The following is a 12,129-nucleotide window of genomic DNA, read 5'->3' on the forward strand; positions in this document are numbered from 1 at the left end:
TCTGCGAGCACTGACGATGTGACGTCCATTTCCTATGGTAATGAAGACACTTTCAAAATAAAAGCCCGCGTTTCAAAACATTGCAAGGTGGATAACTAATTTAAAAGATATTACATTTTAATCAATGTCGAATTTTATTGTGCTTATAAACAAATGCAAGAAGGAATTTATGTTAAAAAAAAATAGTTAAATGTTATTTTAAGACCATGTTGCCAATATTGGGATTATAGTGAAAAAAAATGTTTCTTTGTGCCAATGTAAAAGTGGGGTCTGTAGAATCTATATATGGTGTCATTTAATTTCAACAAGTGCTCAGCTCAGCATATCCTTCAAGACTGTTGGAAAATCATTGATTGAGAGAATGTGTGCAAAGCTGTCATCAAGGCAAAGGGTGGCTACATTGAAGAATCTAAAATGTTAAATATATTTAGATTTGTTTAACACCTCTTTGGTTACTACATGATTCCATATGTGTTATTTCATAGTTTTTATGTTTTCACTATTATCCTACAATGTAGAAAATAGTAAAAAATGAAGAAAACCCCTTGAATGAGTAGGTGTGTCCAAACTTTAGACTGGTACTGTAAGTATTTAGAACCTTTGGAATGAGGTTCTAAATTGAGCTCAGGTGCATCCTTTTTCCATTGATCATCCTTTAGATGTTTCTACAACTTGATTGGAGTCCACCTGCAGTAAATTCAATTAATTGGACATGATTTGGAAAGGCACACCTGTCTATATAAGGTCCCACAAGTTGACAGTGCATGTAAGAGCAAAAACCAAGCAATGAGGTCAAAGGAATTATCTGTTGAGCTCCGAGACAGGATTGTGTTGAGGCACAGATCTGGGGAAGGGTACCAAAACATTTCTGAAGCATTGAAGGTACCCAAGAACACAGTGGCCTCCATAATTCTTAAATGGAAGAAGTTTGGAACCACCAAGACTCGTCCTAGAGCTGGCTGCCTGGCCATACTGAGCAATCAGGGGAGAAGGGCCTTGGTCAGGGAGGTGACAAAGAACCCGATGGTCACTCTGGCAGAGCTCCAGAGTTCCTCTGTGGAGATGGGAGGACAACCATCTCTGCAGCACTCCACTAATCAGACCTTTATGGTAGAGTGGCCAGACGGAAGCCACTCCTTAGTAAAAGGCACATGACAGCCTGCTTGGAGTTTGCCAAAAGGCACCTAAAGACTCTCAGACCATGAGAAACAAGATTCTCTAGTCTGATGAAACCAAGATTGAACTCTTTGGCCTGAATGCCAAGCGTCAAGTCTGGAGGAAACCTGCGGTGAAGTATGGTGGTGGCATCATCATGCTGTGGGGATGTTTTTCAGCGGCAGGAACTGGGAGACTAGTCAGGATCGAGGCAAAGATGAACGGAGCAAAGTACAGAGAGATCCTTGATGAAAACCTGCTCCAGAGAGCTATGGACCTCAGACTGAGACAAAGGTTCACCTTCAAACAGGACAACAGCCCTAAGCTGTTTAGACACACTATGTATGTCTATTGTTGTGACTTAGATGAAGATCAGATCAAATTTGATGACCAATTTATGCAGAAATCCAGGTAATTCCAAAGGGTTCACATACTTTTCTTGCCACTGTATGTAAATAAGGTATTTCTGTTTTAAATGTTTATTACATTTGCTAAAATAAAATAAAAACAGTTTTCACTTTTTCATTATGGGGTGTAGACTGATGAGGGGAAAGTTTGGAGCCTGCTAGGTTTACGTTTTACGTTCTACCTGATAATTAATTGCACCCCCTGGTGTCCCAGGTCTAAATCAGGCCCTGATTGGAGGGGAATCACCCACCTGGTGTCCCAGGTCTAAATCAGTCCCTGATTAGAGGGGAACAATGAAAAAACACATTGGAACTGGCTTGGAGGTCCAGATTTGAGTTTGAAAGCGCAACACAATAGTTTTCAACATACCAGTACTGGTGTAAACTTTCTAAAGAAATGCTGGTATAAATAATACAATATATATTTAAGTTACTTCCTTATAAACAAAGTTATTACATTTAAGTTCATTGTCAATAAAAAATGCAATACCGTGAAAAAATAGTTGTACTGCACTAGATTAGGGGTACCAAAACGTTTTCGTTCGGGTCCCCCCTTCCAGCATTGAGGGACATCTACCCAATTTCGAAATTGCACCTTGTGCGTTCTAATATTACAATCACTGAACTCGATTTTTTTAAAATCGATATTCCCAAAGTTTAGTACGTCTTTGTAGGGGGACTCTTATTTTGAGGAAAAATAATCCGCGACCGTGCTGACAGCATTATATCCTACTGCCAGGAGAACGGTAATATATATTTCCGTCTATTGGTAGAGGAGTGGAGGCATTGCCCTTAACTGCTGATGACAGGGCAGTTTTATATTTTCTTTCTCGGTAACTGTTCTTGGATTGTGTGGAAGTGTAAACTGCTCCCAGAACGGTTTTAAAAGAGGAAACCAATTTGTCCCGATTATCACATGCACAGCACAGCACTGTTTTGGCCGCGGGCAGCATATCATTCTTAGGGTCGTGATCAGATACCACATGACCCATCTATTCAACGTTAGGGAAATCAAATATTTATTTGGGGACAAGGATCAAGTTTACCTCAAACTTTAATTCAACTGTCTTCTCTAGTAGCCTACTTGTGCTTGCGGACTCATTTCTTGGTTTCTTAGGGCAGTTAGAGCGACAGAGAGAGAGAGAACCGGAACTAAGAAGCAAATTATCTCCTAAGAAGAGGACATCGGAATTATTTCTGAATGTTGTTGAGGCTTGTCCAAATAGCCAGACAACCATGGTAACACCAGTGCAACTTTTTATCACATTTGTGCTTCTCGTGTTGAGTTTGGCAGACGATAATAAACTAAAACACAAACTAGCCTCAAAACCGGTCCGACTGTTCACAGACGAAGATTTAAAAAGGCACGATGGGAGTGAGGTAGGTACTTGTTATTATGTAAGTCTATGGGTAGGCTAGCTCTGGTCGATGGCGTTATGTCGCGTTCCTTCACTAGTAGTAGTAGTAGTAGTGGAGGAACACGCACTAACGCCTTGGACCAGAGCTACGGGTGTAGCTAAACCGTGATCTTCACTACAGTAGTCCTAGTCTACAGTAGACTAATGGAGGTATGAATAGCTCGTCTTGGTATATGTAAATGCAATGGACTATCACGCGTGAGGGTGTGGTCAGCCAACACAATGACATCGTTTTCTTTATCACTGATAATGCTAATTGATCTTTAAAAAACATAATGTTAACTGTTGCTGTGTTTTAGGACGGGCATCCCATTTACATGGCCATAAAAGGAGTGGTGTTTGATGTTACCAAGGGGAAAGGTAAATAGCACACACACAATGTTGGGATCCTCCCCATCTTTGGAACAGTGGGCGATTTTAAAGGTATCAAACTCCACAGACTGCTAGTGTGGCGTGATGATAATGTCACCGATGATATCAATAGTAGTTCAGGCCAGTAGAGAGACAAGATAAAGTTATGTGTCAATGCTGAATGAATGATCCTTCACGATCACTGGTATCTGCATAGGAAGCGGTGTAATTATCAGGGTTGGGGTCAATGCAATTTCAATTGCAGTCAATTCATAAAGTTAACCAAATTCCAATTCCACATTTTTCTACTTGAAAAGCATTGAAGAGAATTGGAATTCGAGTTTGAATTGTCTGGAATTTGTCTGGAAATTGACTCCAATCCTGGTGATTACATTGGAAATAACAAGATAGATAGATAACAGGGGAAAAGGATAAGGGTTTTTTGATGTGAGGCCCATACAAACTGCAAATATGTAACAGCTGTAAGTACTGAGGAGCTATTGTTACAGTGGGACTAATATAGTTTATCTTTGTAGAGTTCTATGGGAAAGATGGACCATACAATGCCTTGGCTGGAAAGGACTGCACCAGGGCTGTGGCCAAAATGTCCCTTGAGCCAGCTGATCTGACTTCTGACACTGTGAGTAAAGGAAAACAAAACAAACGGTTGGGCTGGGGAAGGGGGTGCAGCGTCATCAAGGGGTGCAGCGTCACCAAGGGGTGCAGCGTCACCAAGGGGTGCAGCGTCATCAAGGGGTGCAGCGTCATCAAGGGGTGCAGCGTCACCAAGGGGTGCAGCGTCATCAAGGGGAAGGGGTGCAGCGTCATAAAGGGGAAGGGGTGCAGCGTCATGAAGGGGAAGGGGTGCAGCGTCATGAAGGGGAAGGGGTGCAGCGTCATGAAGGGGAAGGGGGTGCAGCGTCATGAAGGGGAAGGGGTGCAGCGTCATGAAGGGGAAGGGGGTGCAGCGTCATGAAGGGGAAGGGGTGCAGCGTCATGAAGGGGAAGGGGTGCAGCGTCATGAAGGGGAAGGGGTGCAGCGTCATGAAGGGGAAGGGGTGCAGCGTCATGAAGGGGAAGGGGTGCAGCGTCATGAAGGGGAAGGGGGTGCAGCGTCATGAAGGGGAAGGGGGTGCAGCGTCATGAAGGGGAAGGGGTGCAGCGTCATGAAGGGGAAGGGGTGCAGCGTCATCAAGGGGAAGGGGTGCAGCGTCATCAAGGGGAAGGGGTGCAGCGTCATGAAGGGGAAGGGGTGCAGCTTCATCAAGGGGAAGGGGTGCAGCTTCATCAAGGGGAAGGGGTGCAGCGTCATCAAGGGGAAGGGGTAGAGCGTCATCAAGGGGAAGGGGTGCAGCGTCATGAAGGGGAAGGGGGTGCAGCGTCATGAAGGGGAAGGGGGTGCAGCGTCATGAAGGGTAAGGGGTGCAGCTTCATGAAGGGGAAGGGGTGCAGCGTCATGAAGGGGAAGGGGTGCAGCGTCATGAAGGGGAAGGGGTGCAGCGTCATGAAGGGGAAGGGGTGCAGCGTCATGAAGGGGAAGGGGTGCAGCGTCATGAAGGGGAAGGGGGTGCAGCGTCATGAAGGGGAAGGGGGTGCAGCGTCATGAAGGGGAAGGGGTGCAGCGTCATGAAGGGGAAGGGGTGCAGCGTCATCAAGGGGAAGGGGTGCAGCGTCATGAAGGGGAAGGGGTGCAGCGTCATCAAGGGGAAGGGGTGCAGCGTCATCAAGGGGAAGGGGTGCAGCGTCATCAAGGGGAAGGGGTGCAGCGTCATGAAGGGGAAGGGGGTGCAGCGTCATGAAGGGGAGGGGGTGCAGCGTCATGAAGGGGAAGGGGTGCAGCGTCATGAAGGGGAAGGGGGTGCAGCGTCATGAAGGGGAAGGGGTGCAGCTTCATCAAGGGGTGCAGCGTCACCAAGGGGAAGGGGTGCAGCGTCATCAAGGGGAAGGGGTGCAGCGTCATCAAGGGGAAGGGGTGCAGCGTCATCAAGGGGAAGGGGTGCAGCATCATCAAGGGGAAGGGGTGCAGCGTCATGAAGGGGAAGGGGTGCAGCGTCATGAAGGGGAAGGGGTGCAGCGTCATGAAGGGGAAGGGGTGCAGCGTCATGAAGGGGAAGGTGGTGCAGCGTCATGAAGGGGAAGGGGGTGCAGTGTCATGAAGGGGAAGGGGTGCAGCGTCACCAAGGGGAAGGGGTGCAGCGTCACCAAGGGGAAGGGGTGCAGCGTCATCAAGGGGAAGGGGTGCAGCGTCATGAAGGGGAAGGGGTGCAGCGTCATGAAGGGGAAGGGGTGCAGCGTCATGAAGGGGAAGGGGGTGCAGCGTCATGAATGGGAACGGGGTGCAGCGTCATGAAGGGGAAGGGGGTGCAGCGTCATGAAGGGGAAGGGGGTGCAGCGTCATGAAGGGGAAGGGGTGCAGCGTCATGAAGGGGAAGGGGTGCAGCGTCATGAAGGGGAAGGGGGTGCAGCGTCATGAAGGGGAAGGGGTGCAGCATCATCAAGGGGTGCAGCTTCATCAAGGGGTGCAGCTTCATCAAGGGGTGCAGCTTCATCAAGGGGAAGGGGTGCAGCGTCATCAAGGGGAAGGGGTGCCGCGTCATGAAGAGGAAGAAGTGCAGCGTCATGAAGGGGAAGGGGTGCAGCTTCATCAAGGGGTGCAGCTTCATCAAGGGGTGCAGCTTCATCAAGGGGTGCAGCTTCATCAAGGGGTGCAGCTTCATCAAGGGGAAGGGGTGCAGCGTCATCAAGGGGAAGGGGTGCAGCGTCATGAAGGGGAAGGGGTGCAGCGTCATGAAGAGGAAGGGGTGCAGCGTCATGAAGGGGAAGGGGTGCAGCGTCATGAAGGGGAAGGGGTGCAGCGTCATGAAGGGGAAGGGGTGCAGCGTCGTCAAGGGGAAGGGGTGCAGCGTCATCAAGGGGAAGGGGTGCAGCGTCATGAAGGGCTGCAGCGTCATCAAGGGGAAGGGGTGCAGCTTCATGAGAAGTGCAGCATCATCAAGGGGAAGGGCTGCAGCGTCATCAAGGGGAAGGGCTGCAGCGTCATCAAGGGGAAGGGGTGCAGCTTCATCAAAAGGAAGGGGTGCAGCGTCATCAAGGGGAAGGGGTGCAGCGTCATCAAGGGGAAGGGGGTGCAGCTTCATCAAGGGGAAGGGGTGCAGCGTCATGAACGGTGCAGCGTCATCAAGGGGAAGGGGTGCAGCGTCATCAAGGGGAAGGGGTGCAGCGTCATGAAGGGGAAGGGGTGCAGCGTCATGAAGGGGAAGGGGTGCAGCGTCATGAAGGGGAAGGGGTGCAGCGTCATGAAGGGGAAGGGGTGCAGCTTCATCAAGGGGAAGGGGTGCAGCTTCATCAAGGGGAAGGGGTGCAGCGTCATCAAGGGGAAGGGGTGCAGCGTCATCAAGGGGAAGGGGTGCAGCGTCATGAAGGGGAAGGGGGTGCAGCGTCATGAAGGGGAAGGGGGTGCAGCGTCATGATGGGGAAGGGGTGCAGCTTCATCAAGGGGTGCAGCTTCATCAAGGGGTGCAGCTTCATCAAGGGGTGCAGCTTCATCAAGTTGAAGGGGTGCAGCTTCATCAAGGGGAAGGGGTGCAGCGTCATCAAGGGGAAGGGGTGCAGCGTCATGAAGGGGAAGGGGTGCAGCGTCATGAAGAGGAAGGGGTGCAGCGTCATGACGGGGAAGGGGTGCAGCGTCATGAAGGGGAAGGGGTGCAGCGTCATGAAGGGGAAGGGGTGCAGCGTCATCAAGGGGAAGGGGTGCAGCGTCATCAAGGGGAAGGGGTGCAGCGTCATGAAGGGCTGCAGCGTCATCAAGGGGAAGGGGTGCAGCTTCATGAGAAGTGCAGCATCATCAAGGGGAAGGGCTGCAGCGTCATCAAGGGGAAGGGCTGCAGCGTCATCAAGGGGAAGGGGTGCAGCTTCATCAAAAGGAAGGGGTGCAGCGTCATCAAGGGGAAGGGGTGCAGCGTCATCAAGGGGAAGGGGGTGCAGCTTCATCAAGGGGAAGGGGTGCAGCGTCATGAACGGTGCAGCGTCATCAAGGGGAAGGGGTGCAGCGTCATCAAGGGGAAGGGGTGCAGCGTCATGAAGGGGAAGGGGTGCAGCGTCATGAAGGGGAAGGGGTGCAGCGTCATGAAGGGGAAGGGGTGCAGCGTCATGAAGGGGAAGGGGTGCAGCTTCATCAAGGGGAAGGGGTGCAGCTTCATCAAGGGGAAGGGGTGCAGCGTCATCAAGGGGAAGGGGTGCAGCGTCATCAAGGGGAAGGGGTGCAGCGTCATGAAGGGGAAGGGGGTGCAGCGTCATGAAGGGGAAGGGGGTGCAGCGTCATGAAGGGGAAGGGGTGCAGCTTCATCAAGGGGTGCAGCTTCATCAAGGGGTGCAGCTTCATCAAGGGGAAGGGGTGCAGCTTCATCAAGGGGAAGGGGTGCAGCGTCATCAAGGGGAAGGGGTGCAGCGTCATAAAGGGGAAGGGGTGCAGCTTCATCAAGGGGAAGGGGTGCAGCGTCATCAAGGGGAAGGGGTGCAGCGTCATCAAGGGGCAGGGGTGCAGCGTCATCAAGGGGAAGGGGTGCAGCGTCATGAAGGGGAAGGGGGTGCCGCGTCATGAAGGGGAAGGGGGTGCAGCGTCATGAAGGGGAAGGGGTGCAGCTTCATCAAGGGGTGCAGCTTCATCAAGGGGAAGGGTTGCAGCTTCATCAAGGGGAAGGGGTGCAGCGTCATCAAGGGGAAGGGATGCAGCGTCATCAAGGGGAAGGGGTGCAGCGTCATCAAGGGGAAGGGGTGCAGCTTCATCAAGGGGTGCAGCTTCATCAAGGGGAAGGGGTGCAGCTTCATCAAGGGGAAGGGGTGCAGCTTCATCAAGATGGAAGGGGTGCAGCGTCATCAAGGGGAAGGGGTGCAGCGTCATCAAGGGGAAGGGGTGCAGCGTCATGAAGGGGAAGGGCTGCAGCGTCATCAAGGGGAAGGGGTGCAGCGTCATCAAGGGGAAGGGGTGCAGCGTCATCAAGGGGAAGGGGTGCAGCGTCATGAAGGGGTGCAGCGTCATCAAGGGGAAGGGGTGCAGCTTCATGAAGGGGTGCAGCATCATCAAGGGGAAGGGCTGCAGCGTCATCAAGGGGAAGGGCTGCAGCGTCATCAAGGGGAAGAGGTGCAGCTTCATCAAAAGGAAGGGGTGCAGCGTCATCAAGGGGAAGGGGTGCAGCGTCACCAAGGGGAAGGGTTGTAGCGTCATCAAGGGGAAGGGGTGCAGCGTCATCAAGGGGTGCAGCGTCATCAAGGGGTAGCAGCGTCATCAAGGGGAAGGGGTGCAGCGTCATCAAGGGGTGCAGCGTCATCAAGGGGAAGGGGTGCATCGTCATCAAGGGGAAGGGGTGCAGCGTCATCAAGGGGTGCAGCGTCATCAAGGGGTGCAGTGTCATCAAGGGGAAGGGGTGCAGCGTCATCAAGGGGTGCAGCGTCATCAAGGGGTGCAGCGTCATCAAGGGGAAGGGGTGCAGCGTCACCAAGGGGAAGGGGTGCAGCGTCACCAAGGGGAAGGGGTGCAGCGTCACCAAGGGGAAGGGGTGCAGCGTCACCAAGGGGAAGGGGTGCAGCGTCACCAAGGGGAAGGGGTGCAGCGTCATCAAGGGGAAGGGGTGCAGCGTCATCAAGGGGTGCAGCGTCATCAAGGGGAAGGGGTGCAGCGTCATCAAGGGGTGCAGCGTCACCAAGGGGAAGGGGTGCAGCTTCATCAAGGGGAAGGGGTGCAGCGTCATCAAGGGGAAGGTTGTGCAGCGTCATCAAGGGGAAGGGGTGCAGCGCCATGAAGGGGAATGGGTGCAGCTTCATCAAGGGGAAGGGGTGCAGCGTCATCAAGGGGTGCAGTGTCATCAAGGGGAAGGGGTGCAGCGTCACCAAGGGGAAGGGGTGCAGTGTCATCAAGGGGAAGGGGTGCAGCGTCACCAAGGGGAAGGGTTGCAGAGTCATCAAGGGGAAGGGGTGCAGCGTCACCAAGGGGAAGGGGTGCAGCGTCCCCAAGGGGAAGGGGTGCAGCGTCATCAAGGGGAAGGGGTGCAGCGTCATCAAGGGGTGCAGCGTCATCAAGGAGTGCAGCGTCATCAAGGGGTGCAGCGTCACCAAGGGGAAGGGGTGCAGCTTCATGAAGGGGAAAGGGTGCAGCGTCATCAAGGGGAAGGGGTGCAGCGCCATGAAGGGGAAGGGGTGCAGCTTCATCAAGGGGAAGGGGTGCAGCTTCATCAAGGGGAAGGGGTGCAGCGTCATGAAGGGGAAGGGGTGCAGCGTCATGAAGGGGAAGGGGTGCAGCGTCATGAAGGGGAGGGGGTGCAGCGTCATCAAGGGGAAGGGGTGCAGCGTCATGAAGGGGAAGGGGTACAGCGTCATCAAGGGGAAGGGGTGCAGCGTCATGAAGGGGAAGGGGTGCAGCGTCATGAAGGGGAAGGGGTGCAGCTTCATCAAGTGGACAGTTAAATTGATGGCTAGAGGGCTGGACAAGGTAAAGATGGCTGTAGTAGATGGCATAGCTAGCTAACTGTTGACATGAAACTAAACTCGAGTTTTAAGCCCGGTGTTGAGCTTGTGCGTAGCAGGCAGCTAATTCTTATATGACCTGTTTGTAGAATGTTAAGTCCCCTTGTTGACTGAGGTGAATGAAACTACAGCATCAAGGTGATAATGGCTAGAGTTAGGGTTAGTTAGTTATGTTGCTTGTTTTTGCTGTTCTCCAAAATTGAATATTTTTTCTCTCCAATTGTGTAGAAATGCAGTAAAAAATAAAAATCCTTGAGGGGGGGGGGTGATGCCCCTGCTCTGGTCTGCAAAGAAGCTGTGTAGATGTTTAACTCCCATCGAACCCTTTTTGCAGAACCATAAAGGGTTCTTCAGAAAAGGTTCCACAAAGAACCCATAGAAAACCCTATTTTTTCCCCCCTTACTATTCTCTTAGTAATGAAATGGGTGTCTCTTGTCCTTTTTTTTTCCTCCCTCTCTCTTTCAGACGGGCCTTACTGAAGAGCAGCTCCAATCCCTAGAGAGTGTATTTGAGGGCACGTACAAGACAAAGTACCCTATTGTAGGCTACACTGCCATACGCATCCTCAACCAGGATGGAAGCCCCAATGAGGACTTCAAGCCTGAAGACCAACCTCATTTTAACATCAGAGACGAGTTCTAATCCAAAGGAGGTTTTTTTTTTGTGGGTACTTTTTTCTTCTTTCTTTTTTTCCTTCTCTGATTATATTTTGGTATGCCAACAAATAAACTGTGGAGACCATGAAGATTCAATACTGTGTGATCCTCAATTTGCTCATGATTTGAAAAAAATGATTTATTTATGAATTCCCAGTCAGATCCATTTGTTAGGACTGCATGTCTGGATGTCCTGTGATGAAGCCCGTAAGAAGGGTGGCCTTACCAAGGGTTAGGCAGCCGTGTGTTTCAGCTCTATTTTCCTTTACCTTATTTGAAGACCATATTTATATCTTTTAAAAGAGATGTTATTTTAAGATATAATTTTATGTTGACGTCAATGAAAACATGGAATGTTTGTTACTATGTTGTTAGTCAAATACACAAGAACTGAATGTTTTCCGTTGATCATGTAAATCATTGTAATTGGTTATAATGAGCTATGAAGCTGCACAGGCCCTATACCATTAATTGATCATTTAAATCATTGTAATTGGTTATAATGAGCTATGAAGCTGCACAGGCCCTATACCATTAATTGATCATTTAAATCATTGTAATTGGTTATAATGAGCTATGAAGCTGCACAGGCCCTATACCATTAATTGATCATTTAAATCATTGTAATTGGTTATAATGAGCTATCAAGCTGCACAGGCCCTATACCATTAATTAATCATTTAAATCATTGTAATTGGTTATAATGAGCTATGAAGCTGCACAGGCCCTATACCATTAATTGATCATTTAAATCATTGTAATTGGTTATAATGAGCTATGAAGCTGCACAGGCCCTATACCATTAATTGATCATTTAAAGCATTGTAATTGGTTATAATGAGCTATGAAGCTGCACAGGCCCTATACCATTAATTGATCATTTAAATCATTGTAATTGGTTATAATGAGCTATGAAGCTGCACAGGCCCTATACCATTAATTGATCATTTAAATCATTGTAATTGGTTATAATGAGCTATGAAGCTGCACAGGCCCTATACCATTAATTGAATGTTAAAGTAGTTTAAAACATTTATTATTATTAAAATAGTAGGAGCGAAAGGTTTGTTGGCTTATTTTCAAATCAAATTTAATTAGTCACATACAAATGTTTAGCAGATGTTAATGTGAGTGTAGCGAAATGCTTGTGCTTCTAGTTCCGACAATGCATTTCCACCTGGATAGGACAAGTGGTTTCCTCCAGGATAGGACAGGTAATTTCCTCCCGGATAGGACAGGTAGTTTCCTCCCGGATAGGACAGGTAATTTCAACCTGGATAGGACAGGTAATTTCCTCCTGGATAGGACAGGTAATGCAGACATCTTCTACGTAGTAGAATACAGTGCCTTTGGAAGTTATTCAGACCCCTGGACTTTTTCCACATTTTGTGACGTTACAGCCTCATTCTAAAATAGATTAAATATACAATTTTCCTTTAGCAATCTACACACAATACCCCATAATGACATCACAAAACCCCACAATGACATCACAATACCCCATAATGACATCACAATACCCCATAATGACATCACAATACCCCATAATGACATCACAATACCCCATAATGACATCACAATACCCCATAATGACGAAGCAAAAACTGTTTTTTAAATTTGAG

The 12,129-nt window shown here is 49.8% G+C and overlaps 1 protein-coding gene across 2 annotated transcripts; it reads left to right on the forward strand.

Moving 5' to 3' along the window:
- The first annotated feature begins 2,315 nt into the window (after nucleotides 1–2,315).
- On the forward strand, nucleotides 2,316–11,569 carry LOC139400200 (neudesin-like). Of its 2 annotated transcripts, XM_071145189.1 has the most exons (5): nucleotides 2,316–2,942; nucleotides 3,280–3,340; nucleotides 3,868–3,971; nucleotides 10,317–10,963; nucleotides 11,500–11,569. In XM_071145189.1, the coding sequence occupies exons 1-4, from the start codon at nucleotides 2,799–2,801 to the stop codon at nucleotides 10,491–10,493; spliced, it is 486 nt and encodes a 161-aa protein (XP_071001290.1). In that variant the 5' UTR covers nucleotides 2,316–2,798; the 3' UTR covers nucleotides 10,494–10,963; nucleotides 11,500–11,569. The 2 variants fall into 2 exon arrangements, with proteins under 2 accessions (XP_071001290.1, XP_071001292.1); XM_071145191.1 differs by lacking the exon at nucleotides 11,500–11,569 and having other exon boundaries at nucleotides 2,519–2,946; nucleotides 10,317–10,906.
- The last annotated feature ends 560 nt before the right edge of the window (nucleotides 11,570–12,129 follow it).

The sequence above is a fragment of the Oncorhynchus clarkii genome, unplaced genomic scaffold (genome assembly GCF_045791955.1).
Source record: "Oncorhynchus clarkii lewisi isolate Uvic-CL-2024 unplaced genomic scaffold, UVic_Ocla_1.0 unplaced_contig_3325_pilon_pilon, whole genome shotgun sequence".
Lineage (NCBI taxonomy): Eukaryota > Metazoa > Chordata > Actinopteri > Salmoniformes > Salmonidae > Oncorhynchus > Oncorhynchus clarkii.

Excerpts from the sequence above, each read along its gene's own strand:
- LOC139400200 (XM_071145189.1), top strand. The coding sequence starts at position 2,799 with ATGGTAACACCAGTGCAACTTTTTATCACATTTGTGCTTCTCGTGTTG. Across the intron at positions 3,341-3,867 it reads TGATGTTACCAAGGGGAAAG|AGTTCTATGGGAAAGATGGA; the intron begins GTAAATAGCACA and ends TTATCTTTGTAG. Across the intron at positions 3,972-10,316 it reads CTGATCTGACTTCTGACACT|ACGGGCCTTACTGAAGAGCA; the intron begins GTGAGTAAAGGA and ends TCTCTCTTTCAG.